This window comes from Polypterus senegalus, chromosome 1, assembly GCF_016835505.1.
Source record: "Polypterus senegalus isolate Bchr_013 chromosome 1, ASM1683550v1, whole genome shotgun sequence".
Lineage (NCBI taxonomy): Eukaryota > Metazoa > Chordata > Cladistia > Polypteriformes > Polypteridae > Polypterus > Polypterus senegalus.
In genome coordinates, this window is record NC_053154.1 from 124,545,558 (window position 1) to 124,571,309 (window position 25,752).

The following is a 25,752-nucleotide window of genomic DNA, read 5'->3' on the forward strand; positions in this document are numbered from 1 at the left end:
TTATAAGGGAGTTTCATCTCTCTTTTTTTTCTGATTACATTTTAAAAGCCCTGAACTGAAAGCCTGGTGTTGTGTAGAGGCTGTATGGTGACAATAAATCATAGCAAAGCAGGCTAAGGGTTCAGCATATGACAACGTTTTAATGATTAATGGAATATTGGCTGTTTTACAAACTGCAATTTAGTGCCTCTGGTGTATTAATTTTGCAAACTGAGCAGAAGCCCACTGCAAATATCTCATGGGTTGTGGTTTTTTATTTAAAGGGAAAACTTGCATCATATTTGCCTTTCTCACAGGCACTCTAAACATGAAATACATCCTCTTTGCCTACGTACTCCAGTGTCTAGCATTTTCAATACTTGCTGGTAAAGAAGATTTGTGTAAAGCTCAAGCCACTTTTGAGCTGGGAGGATTATATAAAAATGGAGACATTATGTTAGGTGGAATATTTACTGCAAATTTTAAAACTATACCCCCAGAGCTGTCCTTCAGGTCCAGACCTACTCAACTTACATGTGAAGGGTAAGTGATTTTTGTGAGTACTTGTGCTTTAGAAAAAACAGTAGTATTCTATGAAAATTTTAAGTTATAGTGAACATGATCAACAAAATATTTCAGGATATTATGTTTAAAAAATGTCTTTCTGAGGTATATTTTAAAATATAACATTAAAAAATTCAACATGTAGTAAATCTATAAAAGAATAATCAAATTATTGCATAAAGTATTTGGCTAAATTTAAATGACATGGCTTCTGCTGCATAAAATAATGTTACATCTACACCTATAAAAATTATTTGATTACTGTATTAAATGTGCTTGAATGGGTCTTTTTCAATTTCAAAATTTTATCCCACTCTTCTTTCGAGAGTAGATCAAGTTCAGAGGTGAGGTGATCTGCTCTGCCCAAACACCTTATGGTGAGAGCAGACACTTTCTAAAGGACAGAGGCTCCAAATCAGCCATTTCAGAATGCCAATTTTTAAGCCATTGCTTGATTATACTTAAGGAAATAAATGCCATATATATTTTTTTTTAATTCCAGTTATATATGGTTTGTTATATTCTTTCATTAAATATCAAAAAGATCTGACATGACTTGGCTTCTTTTAAACATTTCCATTAATTTCAGTAATGGTGTGTAAACTCAACACATTCATTGTATAACACAGTCAGCATGTCTGTTTTAGCCATTGACCATGTAACAATTTTTCTGTTATTAGGTTGTATCTCTTTTTTGAAACTGCTTACTGAAATCTGGCTTTCTGATGTTCGATTATCTATACTTTTCTAAGAGATGTAGGCTAGTAAATTATTTAGAATATATTTTTGTCTTTCCTTAGTTTTGAAATTTCATCATTTCAAAAGGCACAAACTATGGTCTTTGCAATTGAGGAAATAAACAAGAACCCAGACCTTCTGCCAAACATAACACTTGGGTACCAGCTCTATGATAACTGTGTGAGTCTTCCAGTAGCTCTTCGAGCAGCAACTACTCTCATCAGTGGTGAAGACAATGTTCAATCTGATTTCATGTGTCAGGGACCTCCTCCAGTGGTTGCCATTGTTGGGGATCCCGTGTCAACATATTCTATTGCTATTCTACGGCTGCTGACTCTTTTCCAAATACCTATGGTAAAGTATACTATTGCACAAATTGTATTTCTAATATTTATTATAATTGAAGCCTTTCCTGGCAGCAATGAGTGTTATGGTGCTCACTGTTACCAGAATAGACTTCAGCTCCATTACACCTTAAAAATGATGGATTGATTGATGATAATATAAAAATTCCTATCTATGAAAAAGTCTCACAGAAACCCTTTTGTTTTAGTAGGTCAGTTATTTTTCAACCTGCTCCTGCTTAAGCAATAAACAAGAATTTCCAACATTCTTTAGGACAGTTCCTGCTGATGCCTTTCAGGTTGAAGCTGTGATTCAAATTATTAAACGTTATGGATGGACTTGGGTGGGTGCTTTAGCAACAGATGATGACTATGGGCAATCTGCTATCAAAATCTTTCTGGAAGAATTCCAGAAATATGGATGCATTTCTTTCACAGAAACTGTTCCATCACTTACTGAAAGTAAAATTATTTTGCGAATTGTGAAATCTATTAAACAGTCCACAGCAACTGTTATAGTTATATTTTCTTCAGAAGAAGAATTAACTCCTTTAATAAAAGAAGTTGTTCGTCAAAATGTTACAGGCAAACAGTGGATTGCCAGTGAAGCGTGGAGCACTTCATCTGTAATAGCCATCAAAGAAAATTTTGCCTCATTTGGAGGAGTAATAGGCATTGCCATACGCAGAGGAGAAATCCCAGGGCTTCACAAATTTCTTCTGCAAATCCGTCCAGATTTTGACCCCAAAAATAACTTGTTGATTCAATTTTGGGAAACAGTGTTTGGTTGTAAATTTTTTGAAAATGGAAGCGATGTGACTTGGTCTGACTTGGAAGGTTTTAAAGCATGCACAGGATTTGAAGACATTATAAGTAAAGAAACAGCCTATAGTGATGTATCTGAGCTAAGATCCTCATATAATGTGCATAAGGCGGTCTATGCCTTGGCGCATGCTCTACATAACCTAATGTCTTGCAAAGATGGACACGGGCCTTTTGAGAATAGCAGCTGTGCAAATATCAAGAAAGTGCAATCCTGGCAGGTAAACATGAATGTTAAGAGTGTGGTTGTTTATTGTTGTGGTAGGGATAATGCAAAAAAAAGTACATAATCCATTCTGAAGTAACCAAAAATATTAATGAAGTTTCCATGAAACAATGTAAAAGAGTCACAAAGTGAGATGGAGGCAGCAACCTAACCTAAATATCCATTTGGTCCTGTGCTGGTTGTTTTAAAGTGCTTTATAAATAAAATTGGATTGGATTGGATGTAGCTCAGAGACCCACACTGTGGCTACAACATCGCATGTCTTGTGTAATGCTGCTGCCTCACATTTTTTGCACTCTGGTTAATCTTCTTCAAGGGGGGTCTTTTTCAATCAGAATGTTATCAAACAGTGAAATTGGTTTTAGACACATGGATAGTTCTAATTTAGTCTGTTGTGAAGGTGTGCCTGCATGCATGTTTGTAACCTTTGCTGGACCAGTGTTAAATCAGATGGTATTGTCCATGTCTTATACCAGTTTTTTTCGTGAATTTAACTGCTAATAACTGCAGACATGAAATAGAGAATTTGTAGAAATTCTGGACCAAACATTAATATGATGTATCTGTTTCTGTTTAGCTTTTTCACTACCTAAAAGAAGTGAACTTCACTAATCATTTAGGAGAAACAATAGTTTTTGACAAAAATGGCGATCCTCTTGCTGTATATGACATTGTTAACTGGCAGCAGGATAGAGATGGGTCTATTAAAATTCGAAATATTGGAATTTTTGATGCATCAAAGACAACCGGATCCAAGCTGTTTATTAATGAAGATACAATCTTTTGGAATTTTAAACATGGAGCTGTAAGACTTCCTTAAGTATTATTTGATTGTGTTAAACCTTATCCATATCTTGCAAATGTAGCTTGTTAATTTTATATCCACAAATGGCATTAAGCTTAATGCTTCATTTTAAAAAGAAAGTAATCTAAGCAGAATAGAAAGTCCACTCTTTAAATTGCCTTTTTGTTGCATCAAACTGCCATTAAGTATGAAGAAAATACTACATTCATGTTTACTCCAAATATAATCATGAAAGATTTGTTACAGTTAATGAAAGATGAATTTTACGTTACAGCTATTGAGCATATTAGGGTAGGTTTAATAACAATGGCGCTACTATTGCAGATTTCTGTTTATATTAATGAATATGAAACATCCATCCATCCATTAGCCAACCCGCTGTAGTGAATTTCGAATAATTTAGAAGGTTTAAACATGTTATAGAAAAGCAGTATACCTTAAGACCCATTAGACAGCTTGCACTACAAAAGTATTCATCCATAAGCAAAATTGAATCACAGTAGGTTTAATTCGGCTTCTTTAACATCAATCGGCAGAAAACACTTTTTAATGTCAAAGCAGATCAATGCAAAGTGGTATAAACTAATTTAACTGATTGATTGTAAACGTATACACTCTTTTCAAGTCAGTATTTAGTAGATGCAGTTTTGGCAGCCGTGACAGCCTTGAGTCTATGTGATCAAATCTCTCTATCAGTTTTGCACATATGGACACTGCAATTTGTCCCCATTCTTCTTTGCAAAACTGCACAAGCTCAGTTTCCAAGTCCAGTGATAAACTGTCAGTTGGATTGAGATCTGGACTCTGAATCAGCCACTTCAATTAATTAACATTATTTTAATACATTTTTGTGTAGCTTTGGCATTATACTTGGGGATGTTGTCTTGCTTGAAAACAAATCTTCACTCAAAGTGCAGGTTCTTTGCAGACTGCATCAGTTTTTCTCCAAGGATTTTTCTGTATTTTGTTACATTTATTTCACCCTCTACTATCTTGAGCCATCCTGTGTCAGCTGCACAGAGGTGTCAACCACAGTATGATGCTGCCACCACTATGATTCATGGCAGGGATGGTGTGTTTTTGATAATGGGAAGTGTATGATTTATGCCAAACATGGATATTTAGTCTGACTTCTTAAAAAGCTCAATTTTGGTATTATCGGACTATAGAATCTTCTTCTATAACATCAGAGTTTCCCAGGTGCCTTCTGGTAAACTCTCTGTTTGTTTTTTAACAGTGGATTTCTCTTTGTTACTTTCCTATGAAGCTGTGTCTGGTGAAGCACCAGGATAACAGTTCTTTTCTGTACAGTTTCTTGAACCGCAACTTGTAACTTCTTCACAGGTATCATTGGCCTCTTGGTGTCCTACATCATTAGTCTTCATTCAAATGATCACTAAGTATTTGTGGATGACCACTCTAGGCAGCCTTACAGCTGTGCCGGAGTCTTTTCATCTCTTGATGATTGATTTAACTGGTCTACAAGGGATATTCAGAGACTTGTCTCCCTCTCCTAACTTGTGCTTTTCAGCCACTATTTCACGGAGTTACTTGGAGTGTTCTTTTGTCTTCATTGTGGTTAGGCCACAATACTAACTCACTACACATTGCACCTGCCAGATTAGGTGCATTTATAATACAATCAACTAAAACTCCTGACTACAGACAGTTGATCTCCATTGAACTATGTGACTTATAATACCATCAGACTGCATCAGTGATAATTTAAGTGTGGCATATTAAAGGAGAGAAATATTAAGCAATCAACAACTTAGTGTTTTATATTTATAATTAATTTAGACCACTTTGATCAGTGTCAAAAAACTAAACTAAATCCACTGTGATCCAATTTGTATAACAACAAAACTTCTAAAGAGTGCAATACTTTTCATAGGCACTGTATTTTAAACTCAAAGTAAGGAATCTAAAACTGAAATGCAAGGAAAAACAAAGATATATTGTACTAATTCATAAAATAGTGTGCAAAAACAGTTATTGCAAAATGACATTTTTAAAGGCTTCTAATTTTTAAAAAACCGATAACATTGTTAAAAATAGGAAACAGTAGATGGCAGATTCAAAGATCATAATACTTTTTATTCTAGCAGTTCATATTTCTGAAGTTTAATTGCAGAAGTGTAATTCTTAACTCCTGTAAACACAGACTACAGTATTAGAAATTCTTAAAAAACAACAAAATATTAAAAAGCTGCTGACGTTTCAGACACATTTCTGTGCTCAAAAATACTGACCAATGATCTATGAATTATTTTTTGCAATAGTTTTTCCAGTATGTGAAACAGAACAGTAAAGTTATGTATTATTTTATGCCATCTGTGCCCCATATGACATATTACATATTAATCTGAATGACATTCAAAAGAAAATAAAGTTCTCAGTCTCTCTTCCACCTGTTGTTCTTAGATACCAAAGTCAATTTGCAGTGAAAGCTGTCAACCAGGAACAAGAAAATCAGCCAGGAAAGGACAGCCATTTTGCTGTTTCGATTGTATACAGTGTGCGGATGGGGAAATCAGCAGTAAAACAGGTATGGCACTTGGTATTTTGAAAACTGATGCTTTGAAAATGATCACTAATCAGCTCAGTTTAAATTTCCAGAAGTAATATGTTCTGAATAATTTGTAAAATATGAATTCATCATTGTGCAGAATATCACCCTGCTGAATGAACTACACAAAAGTAATTCCAGACATATAACAACTTATAAGCATTGTTTTCCTAGAGGGATGCTTTAAGGAATCTTGGCCAATCTGCAATAATTTGTCTTTTTGTACATTTTCATATTTTTTGTGGTTATTGGTTTAATATGCTTACCTCTTCTCTGCCATGTTGTTTACCACGGGCATTGTCATTTTGTGGTTATTTTGAATCCAGGTGCCATGTTGTTGACTGCTATATGGCCCTGTTGCTGCCATGTGATATCCACCAGTAGTACATAATAATGGCTTTGGCCAGAAGGTATTTTTTATGAAGATGTCCCTGTCTTGGAGGCCAAGATATTGGACATGAAATCTACAAGAAATTATTTTTGCTTGGTGTTTTGGGTTTTAGATTTTTTTTTTACTTTCTAGTTGATGGCCTTGGCCCATTTTTGACATTCAAGTTTAACCTTCTCATTTACTGATCATTTTTCCTTTCATTCCACTGCTTTTTCATTTTGCAGAAAATAGGCAACAACTGTTATAAACGGCTACAGAATTCTAGAGACCTCTGTTCCTATAATTTGTACTATATTGCAGCATGGCAGAATATTCCACTGTGGCTGCCTATTTTTATGTATGGAGTTTTTTTGCATATATACGTGTGTGTATTTATTTGATTCATTTTTAATATAACTGTAGTATTTCATTTGGTGGATTGCTTTGCATTAGTGTTTTCTTTTCCAATAGGATGAGCCAAGTTAATATTTTAAGCTTTTGTGTGAGACCAAGCCCTAGGAAGGCTGGCAGAAAGAAAAACCACATACTATTCTGTAGCCGCTTCAAGAAAGTAGTCACAGTCTTCTTCTGGGTGGGTCACATATTTACCAATACCTAGAATAATACCAAAAAGAACAGAACTAGTAACAAAAGAAATGTGTGTTGATTCCACAGTAATCTCATTTAAAATAGAGAGAACACACAAAAACAAATGCAGTAAAAGAAGTTAAAGCACACCTGTTTGATTCTCCGGGCCTGTGTTCCTACTTGGTGGCTGATCAACTTAACTATACAACTTTAAAGTACTGTATAAAGAACCTGCATTATAAAGTATGTTCATCACCTTTACACATAATTTTTGTTTAGTTTGGGGTTTTTATACGTGGATAATTCATTTCTCACTTTAGTTTCCACTTTTTGGCCTTCTGTTTCTGGTGTTTTTTCTTTGCTGTCATATATGTGATCTTCATGAAGCCATGTTTTTATGCATTGTCACATTTCTGTTTGTATTATTGTAGTGATGTCACCAGTAGTTCAATATTGAGTATAATACATTGAACAGTTTCTTTACCCCCCAGTGGATATTCCAAGCAGTTTCATTTTAGTGATTCAGCTTCTTTTCCGAGCAGACCCTAGCAATAGCTTTTGTTTTTGACTTCTGCTTTATTTCCTGAACTTTGATTTTGCCTTGTCCTTCTGTAGTGTTTGTTCTGTCTCTCTGGCCATGTCCCTTGTTCACTTCTGACCACATCTTTTGGTTCCAGAATCATCTGCTGGTTATGCTTTTGCTCAAAATAATCGTTGATCACACTCTGTAAGATAGGGAGGCTCACCCAATTACCCGCATACTGTAACTTTAAAGTACTAAATTTTGCATCTCTTAATTCTTTCTTTCTCTCTTTCCTTCTTCATTTGTCTGTCTGCTTTAGCCTTTCTTTAACTCAATAGCTACGCCACTGCCCTGGTTTTCCTCAGATAACTTCTGCTCTTAAGGCCACAGCAATTCCCCCAATAGTTTACAATACAGTAGTGCCTCAACATTTTGCTGCCATCTAACAATGTGAGGGATTGCTCCTTCTCTCATATAATTTTTACATGGTTGTCCCGTCCAATTAGTGCACGGGTCACTCACTATTAAAAATGTTGGCACACATTTTCTTATTCCTATTTTTCTTATTGCACAGCTCGGTCCTGTTCCTGTCTTGTATTACCACATCTAGCCTGCAACTCTACAGGCTACCTACTACTATATCTAACATATGTCAGTTTGATAAGACATGGTATTATGATGATGCAAAGTTTTGTTACTCCATGGCACATACAGTATTATGTTTCATATAAACACACACAATCATGCTCAAGTGTGTACACTTGCAAGGTGCAAAATTAATTGAAAGTTAATTCTACATTTAAAAAAAGTCAGAAATATGTTTCAGCTATTGCAGGGGTGTCCAGCTCTGGTCATGGTGGGCCGCAGTGGCTTCAGGTTTTCATTCTAACCATCTTCTTAATTATTGAGCCACTTTTGCTGCTGATTAACTTGTTTTGCCTTATTTTTGTGATTCTTCTTTTTCCTTAATGAGCAGCCAAACAATAATGAGACACAAAACAAGCCGCCACATCACCAGCTAATCTGAAAATAAAGAAAGGTGAAGGTCTCGGTCATGTTGGTCTGTTCAGGTCACCAAAATATCTTGACGGTGGTCTTATGAGAGCAGCAACAAGTCATGATATTCAATAACAGCTTTAATTAACAGCAAGAATTGGCTTGTCATTAAGAAACTGGTTGGAGTGAAATTGGCTGGAGTTTGACATTCCAATTTAGCTGTTCATCATTTGTTTCATTTCTCATCTCATTTCTGTTTGGCTGTCATTTAATGATGAAACAAATCAATTCAGAGGACTGACTCCTTAAAAACAGGGCTATTAAAATGAAGGGAAAAGGAGTTAATTAGCAGTGAAAACTGCTAGCTGATTAGGAAAAGGGTTAGAATGAAAACCTGCAGCCACTGCGGCCCACCAGGGGCCTCATGTATAATGCAGTGCGTAGAACTCGCACTATAACATGGCGTAAGCACAAAAGCCGAAATGTGCTTATGCACAAAAAAATCCAGATGCAGGAATCTGTGCGTACTCCAACTTCTTCCGCTACATAAATCCCGATCAGCGTGAAAAGTAATGCTCGTGCACGCGCTTTATGTAACGCCCCAACTCCTCCCAGAATTACGCCTCTTTGAATATGCAAATAAATATAAATCGCCCTTAAGCTCAGCCTTCTGTGAAAAGACAATGGGAAAAGCACGGGGGAAAATATTAGAATTTCAGCGAATACCAAGTGGAGGCAAAAGAAAAACATACTATTTGTTCAAATAAACCGTGGTATAATCAACAAAAGGAAGTTGATCGAGTGACATAGCGTGTTGGAGAAACTTGAAAGCTCACGTTCACAAAATCGCACAGCGCTGGAAATATAAAAGAACTCACATATAAAAGTCGCCGTGAAAAGGCGTGTTGTAGCCCACTGTCTGAGTGTCATATGAAAGTTTATTAGGGTACAGAGAAAACAAAGGCAAACAGTGGGGAAAAAGCACGAAATGTCAACTTAAATCTCGACATTTCCACTTTAATCACATAGTTTATTTTGTCATTAAAGTAGAACATCATAAACTTCATCTTAAAATTGTTTAATTAACCAGTTTCTCAAATCACATCGTAATTAAAGTAGCACGTTAAATGCTTTGTTTTTTATTTGATCTTCAATGTGTTCTATGTGTGTGAATCATTACTTGCTTCTTAAACCGGCTCTCTTCCTCCAACTGGACACAGAATCCATTACATTCGTGATATTACAGCTCTCTGAATAACTAAAATACTGAGATGTATACGTGATATCATTTTTATGATGATAGGAGTTAAAGCACGTTATTAAACATGAGTTTCACAGTGCAGTGATTGTGTGCGACTTTCGATGAAATTATTTATTGCAGCAGTACTCAGGGGCGGCTCTTTGTCCAATAGAAAAAGTCCAGTGTCAATATGGTATCTTATACATGGTGGATCACCACACAATCAGCTCTGTAATAGACGTTAAGCCATCTGTAAGCTTATAGCGCCGATTGTTCAAAACGTTAAAGGAACATTGAAATATCTTCATAGTACATGTTTAATTATTCTATCCTTCAGTACCAGTGAAGAATTTAGATTATTTAAATGAAGTTAAAGTTTTATCTGTAAAATATAATAAACATATTTTGCTGCATTTCATCTTAAAAATGATATCGTCATCATATGTAAATACTCTCTTTATAAAGTGGCGCAGGTTGTGTAATATTATAACTGTAGTGCAAGTTTACAGTGAGGTAATTGTACTTATAAGTACAAACAGTTCTACAAGGAGCGCTTGATTGAGTGTGTTTATAGTTCTTGGGATGAAACTGTTTCTGAACTGCGAGATCCTTACAGGTAAGGCTTTGAAACGTTTGGCCATGGCCGAGACAGCGTGTGCTTAATGCCATATACCGATAATTCTCTTTCCGATCAGCTGCTGCTGTGATTCACACTCAGATACAGTGATATAAATACTTGTACTCTGAGTGGTGCAGTGACAGTAATATTGAAAAAGATGATCCGCTGTGGCAACTCCTAACGGGAGCAGCGGAAAGAAGAAGAAGGTGCAGTTAGAGTAACAACGCTAAAGCAGTTATGGTATGTGGTATACTATGGCTATTCCCTGGACCATTATATTGTTACAAGTTAATTACAATCAGATGCATTACATTAATAAACAATGTGCGGTTAGTTTCAGTGTATTTATAAAGCCACGTCAGGAAAATAAGGAGTAACCACACAGGATCAGTAGCATTGCTTTGACGCTGGGTGTCGCCAGTTTGCAAAACCGAGCGGAGAACTTGCGTACGACAAGGTATGAGGTACCGTGGAAAAGTGCGTGGCTTTATGCCAAGTGCAGGTTTTATACATCACGATTTGAACGTGGAAAAGTTCTTACGCAACATTTCTGTGCGTACACACCGTTTATACATGAGGCCCCAGGACTGGAACTGGACACCCCTGGGCTATTGGGTCCTGCCCAGGACTGTTTTGATTAAAGCAGATGAATTAAATAGCTGAGAGAGGTCTGAAGTAGATGATCGAAAAGAAAGGCATACTGATGAACAGTGGCAAAAGGCAAAGTAGATGAAGAGTGACATTAAAAAAGATGTCTGTCTGCACTTTATGAATGTCAGAGCTAAGTTCAAGAGTTATTTTAATTTTGTTTTTCTTGTATAGGCATTTTTGTGTTCTTATGACATAATTCAGATAGATGGATTAGTGTGCCACAATAGGTGTAGGACATGTCCTTAAATTTAGGCGCTATAAAACTTTCCCTGTTTAATTCATGTAAATTGCTTGAGATGTTTTATATGAAGTCCTGTAATCACAATTAGTTACGCTAGCTAACAAAGAATCAGTTTTAATCTTACTGTTTCATACATTATAAGTGGTACAGTTCCTTCACTGCCTTGATCCACCATCCTTACTTGACACTAGGTCACTTGTAACTCTATCTGCAACAATATACTCATGTCTTGTTCCTGTGAACATTTTAAAGATGTACTTAGCTGTTGTACTGGTTAAACATATTACCATTTTTTTTTGTTTAACTTGAAAATTCAGCATGAGATTGTATTTATAAAGAAGTAAAAGAGAAGAACAGGGGCTAAACATTTCAGCAGCAAGGAAAACTGGCAGAAAGAATGAACATCATAACAATTCAAAAACATACAGGGAGATTTACTCGAAAGAGACCCCGAAAATTCTGTAATAACTCTTGCTAGGACGAAGCAATCTGAACAAAACAACGTGCAATGTGCTCCTAAGTATATGGAGATTCGAACAAGCTGGGATACCCCTGAGTCGAACAATAAGGTAGGCGCCAGATAGCTGTTGTGACATTTAACCTCTATTTGCAACTTCTGCAAACTTACCCCTTCACTCAGCCACTCGACTTCTCATCAGGATGGTGGTGTGCAGTATTGAGCAGGGCATCTTCAAGGTGCAAACCTATTGGGTCACCAATTCATTTAAGCAATGTCAGAATCAACTGGATGATTGTGAGTTAATGGAAGGTTACTTCCATCAAGATGGAGCAACATGTCATACATCATCAAGGATTGAATCCTTTTTCAGCAACAGGGTAATTTCAAAGGGGCTTTGGCCACAAAGGTCACCAGATTTGACAACACCATATTTCTTCCTTTGGGGTATGCTCAAAGAAAAAGTCTATCAGACTTACTTGCATTGTGGAAGATTTGAAGGAAAACATCCAACGTGAAATTGCTGCCATTCCCCCGTGACTCTTACTGATACGTTCAGGAAAATGGAGTACCGCATTGAATTGTGTTTGGCTGAAAACAGAAACCACTTCTAGCATTGTATGTAATGCAATCAATAACACATATGTCAGGGTATTGGTTCAGATTGCTTCATCCTAACGGAAGTTACAAAAGAATATTCGGGGCATCTTTCAAGTGAATCTTCCTGTAGAACAGCAGTGAGAAGTGCAGCATAGTTTACAGAAAAGCTTCACTTGTCTTTATTTATAATTAGGATTTAAGGAAGAAAGTAGAACTCTAATGAAAATAGCCAAGCATGATTTTTATTGGAGAACAAAAGGTCTTTGGAACATTTTCTTGAAAGGGGAAGGCTCTATATGAAAACCTTTGTTGGAATCAACAGATGGTGAAACAAAGCAAATTTTTTCAAGAATTGCGGTGATAACAGAAAGTAATGAAATATGTTGATCAAGTGCAGACAAATCCTTTGGGAATTTGAGGATGAACAGACTTGCAAAAATAAAAAAGATATCACAGGATGAAAAAAGGATAATAAATACGTGCTTGTTAACAAAAATATCAAACATCATAAGTAAAGTTTTTCAGGTTATGATTAGAAATTAATACATTAGAGAGTCAGCTCAAGTTGGATGGAGAGGCGAGATTGCGTTTGTTTGGACATGTGCAGAGGAGAGATGCTGGGTATATTGGGAGAGGGATGTTAAAGATAGAGCTGCCATGCAAGAGAAAAAGAAGGTTTATGGATGTGGTGAGAAAGGACATGCAGGTGATGGGTGTAACAGAGCAAGATGCAGAGGATAGGAGGATATGGAAGAAGATGATACGATGTGGTGACCTCTAATGGGAGCAGTCGAAAGAATAAGAAAAAAGAATAATACACAATAAAATACTGTACAATCCAACTTATTTTGACTTATAGCGCTTTTTCATTGTGTGCAAGTGCAGAGCGCTGTGAACAATTCACTGTGAAAATACAAGTACAGATTATGCTGACTAAATACAGAACTGTTACAAATATAAATAATAATTTGTTAAAACACAGAAATAACAATGTAGAGACTGATTGAACATATCATATGACAGATAGAAACAAATTTAAAAGATGAGTAACAATGAGATTGTACCAATTATTTAATACATGATAGAAGGTGTCAGCTTAGGTGGCCACTTACTTTCCCACTTACTTCTGTCTATAGTTATTGAGTACACAATGGGGAATTATTTTAAAATCAAAAAACCATAAAGGATTTCAGAACGTACAAGGATATGTGAGTTAGAGTTAGTTCATTTGTTTTTTAATCAATGTTTGTTTCTCTTTCAGATTCCACTGAATGTGTGAAATGCTCAGATGATTACTGGTCTAATGATAGAAAAACTGACTGTGTTTTAAAAGAAATTGATTTTCTCTCTTATGATGATGCAATGGGAGCCACCTTATCTACTATCTCAGCATTTGGAGCTTGCCTATCATTTGGGGTGTTAGTCATATTCATCCACTACAGACACACCCCGGTGGTCAAAGCCAATAATTCTGAGCTTAGTTTCCTGTTGCTGTTGTCACTCACCCTCTGTTTTCTTTGTGCGTTGTGTTTTATTGGAAAACCCTCTGAGCTAACATGTATGATAAGACATGTGGTATTTGGCATCAGCTTTGTTGTGTGCATATCTTGCATTCTTGTCAAAACTATTGTTGTAATTATGGCCTTTAAGGCAACACTTCCAGGCAATAATATGGTCAAATGGTTTGGTACTTCTCAACAGAGAGGCACTGTATTCTTTACAGCCTTCATTCAGTCCATTATATGTTTAATATGGCTAACGACTGCTCCCCCTGTACCAAATAAAAATACAAAGTACCAAAATTCCAAAATAATATTTGAGTGCCATGTTGGGTCTTTAATTGGTTTTAGTTGCCTTTTGGGTTATGTTGGCTTGCTGGCTTGCATTTGCTTTCTTTTAGCTTTTCTTGCAAGAAACCTACCAGATACCTTCAATGAGGCCAAATTCATCACATTCAGCATGCTCATCTTCTGTATGGTCTGGATAACGTTTGTACCTGCTTATATCAGCTCTCCTGGAAAACATACCGTAGCAGTGGAGATATTTGCAATCTTGGCTTCCAGCTTTGGTCTTCTTCTTTCAATTTTTGCTCCTAAATGTTATATCATTCTTCTGAGACCAGAACTAAACACAAAGAAAGCCTTAATGGGCAGAGCAGGTTCAAAGAAGTAAATGTGCAATTATTTTATACTGTTATCAGAAATCTCACAGAATAACAGATATATTTTATTACAAATGTAATTATAAAGTTAGAAAATGTTCATATAATTTATTCTAATTATGAGTACTTTTTACACTATGTTATAAAAATATTAACAAATTTTCTACCCTTTATGATTTTATTGCATTGAAGTGTATATATCCAATAGCTGTGCTATATTTAGATTATGTTGTGAATTAAAAAATACATTTTCTTTTCAAACATAATGCCTCCTTTTGTTTTCACTTTTAATATGTGATCTTAGATAACGCCTGTCTTCAGCTGAAATAATGTATATGGACACCTGACCATCACATGTGTATATGAGCTTGTTGGATGTGCCATTCCAAAAGCATATATATTAATATGGAGTTGCCCCCCAACCCTAGTGTCTATAACAGCCTCCACTCTTCTAGGAAGGCTTTCCACAAAGTATTTGAGTGTGTCTGTGGGAATTTGAGCCCATTCAGTCAAAACAGCTTTTCTGAGATTGGGTACTGATGTTGGATGTTAGAAGACCTGCCTCGCAATTGGCATTTCAATTCATCTGAAATGAGCTCAACAGAATTGTGCTTAGGGCTTTGTGCAGGCTATTTAAGTTCTTTAACCCCAAACTCATCAACCATACCTTTATGGACTTGGGTTTGTGCACAGAGGCACAGTCGTGCTGGAAGAGAGGCCTTCTACAAACTGTTGTCAGAAAGTCAAAAGTGCATAATTGTCTAAAATGTCTTTTTAAGCTGTTGCATTATCAGTTCCCTTTACTGGAACCAAGGGGACTAGACCAAACCCTTAAAAACAGCCCCAGACCATTATACCTCCTCCACCACACCTTACAATAGCCATTATGCAGTCCAGGAAGGTAGCATTCTCCTGGCACCTGCCAAACCCAGATTCATCTATCAGACTGCCAGATAGTGAAGTGTGATTCATCTCTCAAGAGAACACATTTCCACTGATCCAGAGTCCTACTACAATGTGCTTTTTTTTTTTTTTTTTTTTTTATTTATTTTATTTATTAATTTTATTACAATCAATACATAGCAATTAAGAACAGATCGATCCCCACCCTTGAGAGAGAGAGCAAGCCAAACGGTGTAAAATTTAAGGCTTGTAAAAATACCTAAATCAACAAATTCTCTGTGCTTTATAAACTTATTTCAAAATATTACTGATTAGATCCTGCCATGTTTTGAAAAAAGTCTGCACAGATCCTCTAACTGAGTATTTGATTTTTCCAATTTTAAATAATATAACACATCAGTTTCCCACTGACTTAAAGAGGAGAGTTTGGGTTCTTCTAGTTTATCAGAATAAGTCTGCGTGCCAACAGTGTAGTGAATGCAATCACAATTTGTTTGTCTTTCTCCACTTTAAGACCCTCTGGAAGAACCCCAAACACAGCTGTTAATGGGTTAAGAGGGATTGTGAGTCCAAGGCTGTCTGAGAGGTAATTAAAAAGTTTTGTCCAGAATAATGTTAATTTGGTGCAGGCCCAGAACATGTGACCTAGTGAGGCTGGGGCTTGGTTGCAACGTTCGCAGGTTGGATCATGCCCTGGAAACATTTTGGAGAGTTTTAGTCGAGACAGATGTGCTCGATATATAATTTTGAGTTGTATAATTGTATGCTTTGCGCATATGGAGCTTGAGTGAATTCTCTGCATTGCTACTTTCCACTCCTTTTCTGATATATTAATTGAGAGGTCATTTTCCCAGTGTCCTCTTGGATCTTTGAAAGGAAGGGATTGTAAAATGATTTTATATATTGTAGAGATGGAGTCTAACTCCTTGAAATTGAGCAATATTTTTCCAGCGTGGATGAGGGTGCAAGATGAGGAAAATCTGGAAGGTTCTGTTTAACAAAGTTCCTGATTTGAAGATAGTGAAAGAAATTTGTAGCTGGAATGTTAAATTTGGAATGTAATTGTTCATAGGATGCAAAGGCGTTGTCTATATAAAGATCTCTAAGCAAGTTAATTCCAAATTTTTCCAGATATTAAAAACTGCATATGTTTGTGAGGTTGAAAGAGGTGGTTCTTTTGCAGGGTGCCACAGAAAGAAGCTTCTCCGTCTTAAAATGCTTTCTACATTGGTTCCAGATTCTAAGTGAGTGGAGCACAATTGGGTTATTAGTGTATTGCCGATAGCGTGTGTTTATTGGAGCACAGAGCAAGGAATACAAAGAAGTACTGCAGGATTTTACTTCTATTGCGGTCCATGCCTGTGTATGTTCTTCTATTTGTGTCCAGGTTCTTATCGACTGTATATTTGCGCCCAGTAATAAAACTGGAAGTTAGGTAGAGCCATGCCGCCTTCTGCCTTTTGTCTTTGTAGGGTCGCTCTTTTGATGCGTGGATGTTTAGAATTCCAAATAAATGAGGTTATTGTTGAATCTAATTGCTTAAAGAACGATTTATTAATGTATATTGGTATGTTTTGAAATAAAAAGGAGCTTAGGAAGAATATTCATCTTAACAGTGTTAATTCTTCCAGCTAGTGTGAGATGAAGGGTTGACCATCTATGCAAGTCTTGTTTAATTTTTTCCATGCAGGCGACGAAATTTTGTTGATAAAGAGCTTTATGTTTACTTGTGATGTTTACCCCGAGGTATTTAAACTGTTCTGCAATGATAAAAGGAAGGGTGTCTAATCTAATATTATATGCTTGAGAATTCACGGAAAGAGTACACTTTTATTCAGATTAATTCTGAGACCAGAGAGCTTTTGAAATTCTGTGAGTGCTGCTAAGACTGCAGGCACAGAATTTTCTGGGTCCGATATATACAGTACCATGTCATCTGCATATAATGAGATTTTCTGTTCCAGTCCTTCTCTGCTAATCCCCTTTATCTGATCAGTATTTCGACAATGTATTGCCAGTGGTTCAATGGCAATTGCAAACAACAGTGGTGACAAAGGGCATCCTTGTCTTGTGCCACGTTCTAGGTTAAAGTAGTCTGAACAAATGTTATTGATGCAAACTGAAGCTTCTGGGTTAGTATACAGTAATTTAATCCATGCACAAATGTTGGGCCAAACCCAAACTTCTCCAAAATAGTAAAAGGTATTTCCATTCAATCATGTCGAATGCTTTTCTGCATCCAATGATAATAATATTTCTGGGGTGTTTGATTTAGTTGGTGAGTATATTACATTAAACAGGCGTCGAAGATTTGAAGATAAGTGTCGGCCCCTAATAAATCCAGTTTGGTCTTGTGATATTACTGAGGGAGCACTTTCTCCATCCTTCTAGCTATGATTTTAGAGAGTATTTTAACGTCGTTATTCAGAAGTGAAATTGGTCTGTATGATGCACATTGTAATAAGTCCTTATTTTGTTTTGGAAAGACAGTGATTAGTGCTTGGCGAAAGGTTTGTGGAAGAGATTGGTTATCTCTGGCTTCTGTAAATGTTGCTAATAGGAGGGAGCTAGCTGAGCGGAGAATTTCTTGTAAAACTCTGCAGGGTAGCCGTCAGGGCCTGCTGCTTTTCCACCTTGGGTGACTTTATAGCATCCAGTAATTCTGATAATGACAGAGGTTTATCGAGTTCCTCCACACTAAAAGCGTCAATTTGTGGTATCTGTAATTTATCCAGAAATGCATTAGATTGTATATTGTCTTCTTTAAACTCAGTAGTATATAGGGATTTATAGTAGTCTCTAAAAGTGTACATTATATTTTTGTGTTCGATGATTTTATCTCCATTAGTGTTAGTAATTACGAGATTGCGTTGCGTACATCTTGCTTGTGAATTTGTTGCGCTAAAAGCTTATTAGCTTTCTCTCCATGTTCATAATAATGATGTCTGGATTTGTAAATTAGTTGTTCAGTTTCTTTAGTTGTCAAGAGGTTTAATTCTGAATGTAGAGCCTGCCTCCTCTTATGTAGAGTCTCGCTTGGTAGTCTGGCATGTTCTTCATCTATTTTAGTAATTTCGCTTTTTATCTCTGCTACTTTCTTCGCTTCGGATTTATTTCTGTGGGAAAGATATGAGATAATCTGTCCTCTTAAGAAGGCCTTAAGAGTTCCCCAGAGTATTCCTGCAGAGATCTCAGGGGATGTATTTGTCTCTAGAAAGAATTCAATTTGTTTGGATATAAATTTCAGTACAATTCTCGTCAGCTAATAGAAGCAGATTGAGGCGCCATCTCTTGGGGTGAGTGTATGGGGCTTAGTAATTTCAGCTCCAAGATCATCGGAGCATGGTCTGAAATAACAATAGCATCGTATTTACAAGATTTAATCTTAGGCAAGAAGTTATTATCTATAAAGAAGTAATCAATCCTTGAGTAGCAATGATGTACTGGTGAGTAGAAAGAATATGTTCTTGAATTTGGGTTTAAAAACCTCCAGGGATCTGATAAGTTGTGATCAGTTATAAACTTTGTAATTATCTTTGCGGTGTTAGTTGCCGTTCCCCCTGTGGAGGAAGTCTTATCTAAAAGTGGATTTAGAACACAATTAAAGTCCCCAGCCATTATAAGTTTATGAGTGTTCAGATTGGGAATGGATGCAAATAAATTTTGTATAAATTCCTTATCATCAACATTAGGTGCATAAACATTTATCAAAATCATTTTACAGTTAGATAAGTCTCCCATGACCATCACATATCTCCCTTCAGGATCCAATACTACATCTGATGCTACAAATGGTACTGTTCTATGTATGAGAATGTGCTTTTTATCTCTCCAGCTAACACTACACATTGCGCACAAACATATGATTGTGTGCAGCAGCTCAGCTATGGAAATCCATTTCATTATTTGCCCAAAGCACAGTTCTTGTGCTGATGTTGCTTCCAGAAGCAGTTTGGAGGCTGGCAAGTCCTGAAGTGTGTAGCTCGTAAAAAACACCTACAGTCAGGTCCATAAGTATTTGAACAGTGACACAATATTCACAATTTTAGCTCTGTACACCACCACAATGGATTTGAAATAAAACAATCCTTATGTGATTTAATTTAAGGGGTTTACCTAAAAAATTTTATGAGCCATTTAGGAATGACAGACATTTTTATACATGGTCCTATTAGTAGTACCCTGGTACTGTTCTCATGTAAGAACAGTTTCCTTATTATTTTATTAACTATTCAGGAGTTGAAAAGTTACGAATTGATTCCAAGTGTGGAATTTGCACTTGGAAGCAGTCACTGAGAACTTTCAATATGATGTCCAAAGAGCTGTCCATGAAAGTAAAAAGAGTTCATCATTAGGCTGAGAAAACAGAATAAACCCTTTAGAGAGAGAGATTTGACAGTCGTCAAATCAAGCATTTGGAAATTTCTTAAAAAGAAGGAACACACTTGTGAAGTCAGCAACTCCAGAAGGCCTGGACAATCATGGAAAACAACTGAGGTAAATGATTGCAGAATTCTTTCCTTGGTGAAGGAAAAACCCTTCACAACATTTATCCAAACCAAGAACACTCTCTGGGAGGTAGACCTATCATTTCCAAAGTCTACAATCAAGAGAGTACATCATAAAAGTAAATATAGAGGGTTTACCACAAAGTATAGTTTGAGCAAATGAAGATTCCTCAGATTCAACCAAAAAATGCAAAACCTATAGGACAACGCTTCACAGTACAGAAGTACAATACTGCGAAAACAAACCAAGTGCTTTTCAATGCAAAGAAGTGGAGGATTCTTCAAAGGCCAAGTCAATCAACTGACCTCAACCTAATTGGACTATCCATTTCACTTGCTAAAGACAAAACTGATGTCAGAAAGTCCAACAAACAAGCAGCAACTGAAGACAGCTGCAGTTAAGGCCAGGCAAAGTATCACTAGAGTGAAAACAAAGCATTTGGAGATGGCAATGGGGTCCAGACTTCAGGCAGTCGTTACCTATAAAGGATTTACAACCTGAAAATGAGGGGGTCATGTATAAAAATATCTGTCATTAATAAGATATTTTTGGTAAACCATTTCAATTAAAGCTGAAAGCCTACACTTTAATCATATAACAATTGCTGTATTTCTTATCCATTGTTGTGGTGCACAGAGCCAAAATGAATAAAATTATTTCACTGTCCAAATCAAGTCAAATTGACTTGACTTGACTTGTCCAAATACTTATGGATCTGACTGTATGCTCTGTTGCATCACTCACAACAGAGGTGATTTTTACGTACTATGCACTTCAGGACTTGCGGGAATCAGTCTGCAAGTTTGCTTGATCTGCCATTTCTTGGCTAAGCTGTTGTGGCACTTCCTATTTACAACATTACCACTTACAGTTGACTGGGGCAGATCTAGTAGAGTAGTAATTTTACATACTGTGGCAAATGTGGCATCCTATGACAGTGCCACACTTAAAGTGTTCAGTATGACCTACAATACTGTGTGTTTGATTTTATACATCTGCTAACAATGGGTATGACTGAACCACCTGAACTCAATAATTTGGAGGGATGTCCACATACTTTTGGCCATACAGTTTAAGCTTTGGAAGCCATCAAACCCTAATCACACAAATGCTTTGAACATGAAAGAATTGCCACAGCCTGTTTTCTGATTAATTTGATAAATTTGAATTCTTGAGGCTTTATTATCTTTAATGTATTATTGTACAGTACAGTAAGTATAATTTTCAAACTGAGATATATTGTATTGTTTAAAAGTCAATCACCTTTTATAACAAAAAAGAGAATAAATATCTTCAAGAAAAGCACATGATTCTTCTTGCAGCAGCATTTAACACTTTTACAATAAAAACCTCTACCTATATATATAATTCACTAAGGCAAGGCGACCATGGAAAGCACGCCGGAAGGGGCGTCGATTCACTAAGCCGCCGACAAGTTAGACACCTATGGCGCACGCAGGAAGGAGCCACGCCCACCAACTCCAAGACCATTGGATACGACGACAACTCGCAGAGCCACGCCCACCAACTCAGACACGACGACACAGAAAAAATGGCGTAATTTATATTCGTCTGTCGTAGAGGCAACATGCAGCTCCGACCCACGCTGACTGTTAATAGAGGCATGTTTGTCGCGGAGGTGAATCGCCATATGCAGCGTGTAAAACGGTTTGCGAGGGGTATCCCATGGGATCCTTAAAACATTCCTTTACAACTGAGGTTAAAACACAATAAAATAAGCAGTCTTTAAAAAACGAGTTTTTGGTTACGACGCACGACTGCGTGCACCCTGGCAAACTGTTTTACACGCTACATACAGCAATTCGCATCCGCGACAAACATGCTTCTTCTTAAATGCTCCTGCACTTAGTACACACTCCCCTCCCACCTCGCTACTACCGTGGTCGGGTGTCTTGGTGGATTATATATAGAAAGGCAACCAAAACCGCACAGAGCAATGAAAAGTCTATGTGAGTCACAGGTGCATCTGGACTATACAAAGACGACAACGACTTGAGTGACGAGTTGAAGGTGGACACATGAGCAAGCAGTGCATATTGAACGAGAAATCAGCAGACTAGCATGACGGAAGGAGCGGAGTGGATGTTCGTCTCCTCTCCTCCCGTTCCACCCTCCGCGCCACATGGACGATTGTGTGTTGGTTCGTTCCGTGCATTGGTTAAAACCCAATGAAGGAAGCAGTCTTTAAAAACCAATAAGCCCTGTGCCTCTGTTTCATTACCGTCTCACCTGCTTCACCAATGCAGGCCCTGCAACAGGGCAGCCAACCGGGTAACCAAAGTCTTTGGGTTCAGGGGGGAGTATGGTTACAAAGCTGAAACTTAAAGGAATTGACGGAAGGGCACCACCAGGTGTGAAGCCTTTCGCTTCATTTGACTCAACACATGAAACCTCACCCGGCCCGGACACGGAGAGGATTGACAGATTGATAGCTCTTTCTCGATTCTGTGGGTGGTGGTGCATGGCAGTTCTTAGTTGGTGGAGCGATTTGGCTGGTTATTTCCGAAAACGAACGAGACTCCCACCTGCCAAATAGTTACACGACCCAACAGCGGTCGGCGTCCAAATTCTTAGACGGACAAGTGGCTTTCATGTCCGGTACTGCACGCGCGCTACACTGAATGGATCAACGCGTGTCTACCCGGCGCGGGGAGCCGTGCGTAAGCCGTTGAACCCCATTCGTGATGGAGAGCGTGGCTTGCAATTGTTCCCCATGAACGAGAAATTCCCAGTACGTGCGAGTCATACGCTCGCACTGATTACATCCCTACCCTTTGTAAACAACCCCCCCCATGGTCGGGTGACTTGGTGGATTATATATAAAAAAGCAGCTGGAACTGCAAAGAACAATGAAAAATCAACGTGGAAACCGACTGAGGCGGTGTTTGGAAAATTAACTGTCAACGTGACTCACAGGTGCGTGTGGACTGTACACAGACAAAAGCGACTCAGGTAGGGAGTTGGGGGCGGGCACATAAGCGGGCAGTGCGTACTGAACAAGCGCTGTTCAACCCCGTCCTTCGCTTTGGAAGGAGAAGGTGCGACGGCGCTCCTCCGGTTTTCAGTCACGGACAATTGTATGTTGGTTCGTAGCGTGCATTGTTGCAATGTTACTTTTCTTGGTGGTTTATTAAATTACGGATTTTTCAAATGTTTATTTTTTCCTCTGTGCTTAAAAATCATTTAAACAGCGGCCTGATTATGCGGCGTATGCTACGCCGCGGGTTGGCTAGTGTTATATTTTTTGATCTCCTCACAGTAGGCGTAGGAGTAAATTGTTGCTACTGTTATGGTGTGTAAAGTCATTCAGAGCAATAATTCTAGTAACATATGCATTTCTGCTTATTGAATATTTCACTGTTTGCTACAACAAAAATTGAGAAGGATGCCTGATACTTTATAGCAGGGGTGTCCAACTCCGGTCCTGGTGGGCTGCAGTGGCTTCAGGTTTTCATTCTAACCCTGTTCCTAATCAACAAGCAGTTTTCACTGTTAATTAACTCCTTAACCCATCATTATAATAGCCCTGTTTTTAAGGATTCAGTCCTCTGAATTACTGTGTTTCTTAATTAAATGGCAGCCAAACAGAAATGAGATGTGAAATGAGCCAACAGATAACCAGCTAAATTGGAATGTCAAACTCCAGCAAATTTCACTCCAACCAGTTTCTTAACGAGAAACCAGTTCTTGCTGTTAATTAAAACCATTGTTGAATATCATGACTTGTTGCTGCTCTCATTTTGCCATAGCAGACTGTTGATGTTCTGATTTTTCTAAGACCACCATCAAGATTTTTTGGTGACCTGAGCAGACCAACATGACCAAGACCTTCACCTTTCATTATTTTCAGGTTAGCCAGTAATGTGGTGGCTTATTTTGTGTCTCATTATTGTTTGGCTGCTCATTAAAGAAAAAGAAACAACTAAGGGGACTGAGTCACGTCAATTAAAGCTAAAGCAAAACAAGTTAATGAACAGTAAAAATGGCTAACTAATTAAACAAGATGGTTAGAATGAAAACCTACAGCCACTAGGAGTAGAACTGGTCATCCCTGCTTTATCGCAATAGGTTTGTCCAGGCACGGGTTTCAAATCATAAAGTGCTAGAGTAAAGGATGATAGTTGAATGGAACAATTAATGACTATACAAGAACTATTTTGAAAGAAAGAATAAGATAAACAAAGATGTGGATATGTTAAAATATTCATAGTTTTGTGTCTTGGTAATTATAGATGGTATCTGTCATCCCAAATTTAACAATTACCAGTTTTCAAGTGTGGGCAGCAGTCTTTGCCTCTTCCAATGTTTCTTCACATTGGTTCTTCACAATGATTCTTCTGTGATGTGACCGCCTCTCAGTTGTGCTCAAAACAGCCAGTGATAACTACTTCTGGGCACACAAAATTATATCTGAGGAGCTCCTTTACAGGCTTGTTGATATAATAGTGTTATAATATAGTATATTTTAGTTGTTATTATTCTGTCTGGTAAAAAATCGATTTTAGTTAATAACAACCTCTTTCTCTGTTTTGTCCAATTTTAGTTATACAGTACATACTAACTTTTCTTTATTATTAGCATCTATTCACTTAACTAGGGATCTAAGGACAACACGGTGGTCTGTTAGTTAAAAAGACTAAAGAGTTTTTGGCTTGTGTCCCCAAATGAATGATTCAGCAAAACCCAGGATTCAACTGACCTGGAGAAGCTTTTGCATTCCCTTTTGCATGCCTCATACTAGTGCTGACTCCACTCTGCCATCATTCAGTTCTTACTAATTGTTTTCTATTTCATTCTTTTCATTTTACTGTTATAAGCTGTCTTCCTGTAACTTATATATACCTAAATAATGTTCTCCTGCACTTAGTTATCTTATTGCCCTTGAGTTGTACATCAATATGCTTTTTTAAGGCAAGTCTAGTGGCATAGTGATTCAAATATTGCTACTGCCAGAAGACATCCTACTCCATTGGCCCTTAATTGGCTATTAACCTGAAATTTGCTCCAGGGCACTGTACAGTGACTGATCCATACTCAGACCACCAAAGTTCACATGAAAAGACACTTTCCCCTCAGAGATTAATGAAGTATATCATCATCATCATCATCATATTAGACATAAGCTTTAGTCACTATTTAACATAAAGACTGACTGAATACATGCTAACTGTCATGTATAATTGGAAGTATTGTGGCTGTGCCATTCCCAGTATACCCAAAAACAGCCAACATTTTTACTTTTCCGAAAATGAGGTGCAATGGGCAAAGTCAGAATGCAGGATAAAGAAAGGCAGATTCTTACTTCAGGGCCAAATAAAATTAAGGAGAAGATTTGTTTCTAAATTTGTGTTTAATAGTTTAATAAATAAAATAATTTCCTACTGTAGCCCGTGAACAATACTGCTTCAGATTGTAGATTTTGGTTTTATGCTTTTGCAAGGTATCGCAACACTACACCCCTGTTTTGTCTTTATATGTATGTATGGCTCACAGATGACACAGATTTCACGGATTTGAATCTCGTGTGCATATTCCTGAGCAGTATATAGCAGTAAGCCAAGGAACACCTGGAAATGAGTGCAGTGTACAACATGTTAAAATGAATGCAGTGAATATGTAGATAGTAATAAACACACAGCAGAAACTTCAAACTGGGCAAACTGTGTAAAGAATATAGATAAAAAGTCTGATGGAGATGTGTTTGTTTACAACCATATTACTGTATTCATTTTTGTACTACATTTGGAGTGTAAGTACATGTGCCGATTCCCACTGCTCAGCACACTTTAGGTATTTTTAGCATTTATGTATTTTTGCCAGATTTTA

At 37.3% G+C, this 25,752-nt stretch overlaps 1 protein-coding gene across 1 annotated transcript; it reads left to right on the forward strand.

Annotated features, from left to right (window-relative positions):
• Positions 1-307: 307 nt before the first annotated feature.
• On the forward strand, positions 308-14,504 carry LOC120518214 (extracellular calcium-sensing receptor-like). Its single transcript, XM_039740887.1, has 6 exons — positions 308-522; positions 1,344-1,635; positions 1,838-2,668; positions 3,251-3,478; positions 5,903-6,026; positions 13,594-14,504. The coding sequence occupies exons 1-6, from the start codon at positions 308-310 to the stop codon at positions 14,502-14,504; spliced, it is 2,601 nt and encodes an 866-aa protein (XP_039596821.1).
• Positions 14,505-25,752: the final 11,248 nt, after the last annotated feature.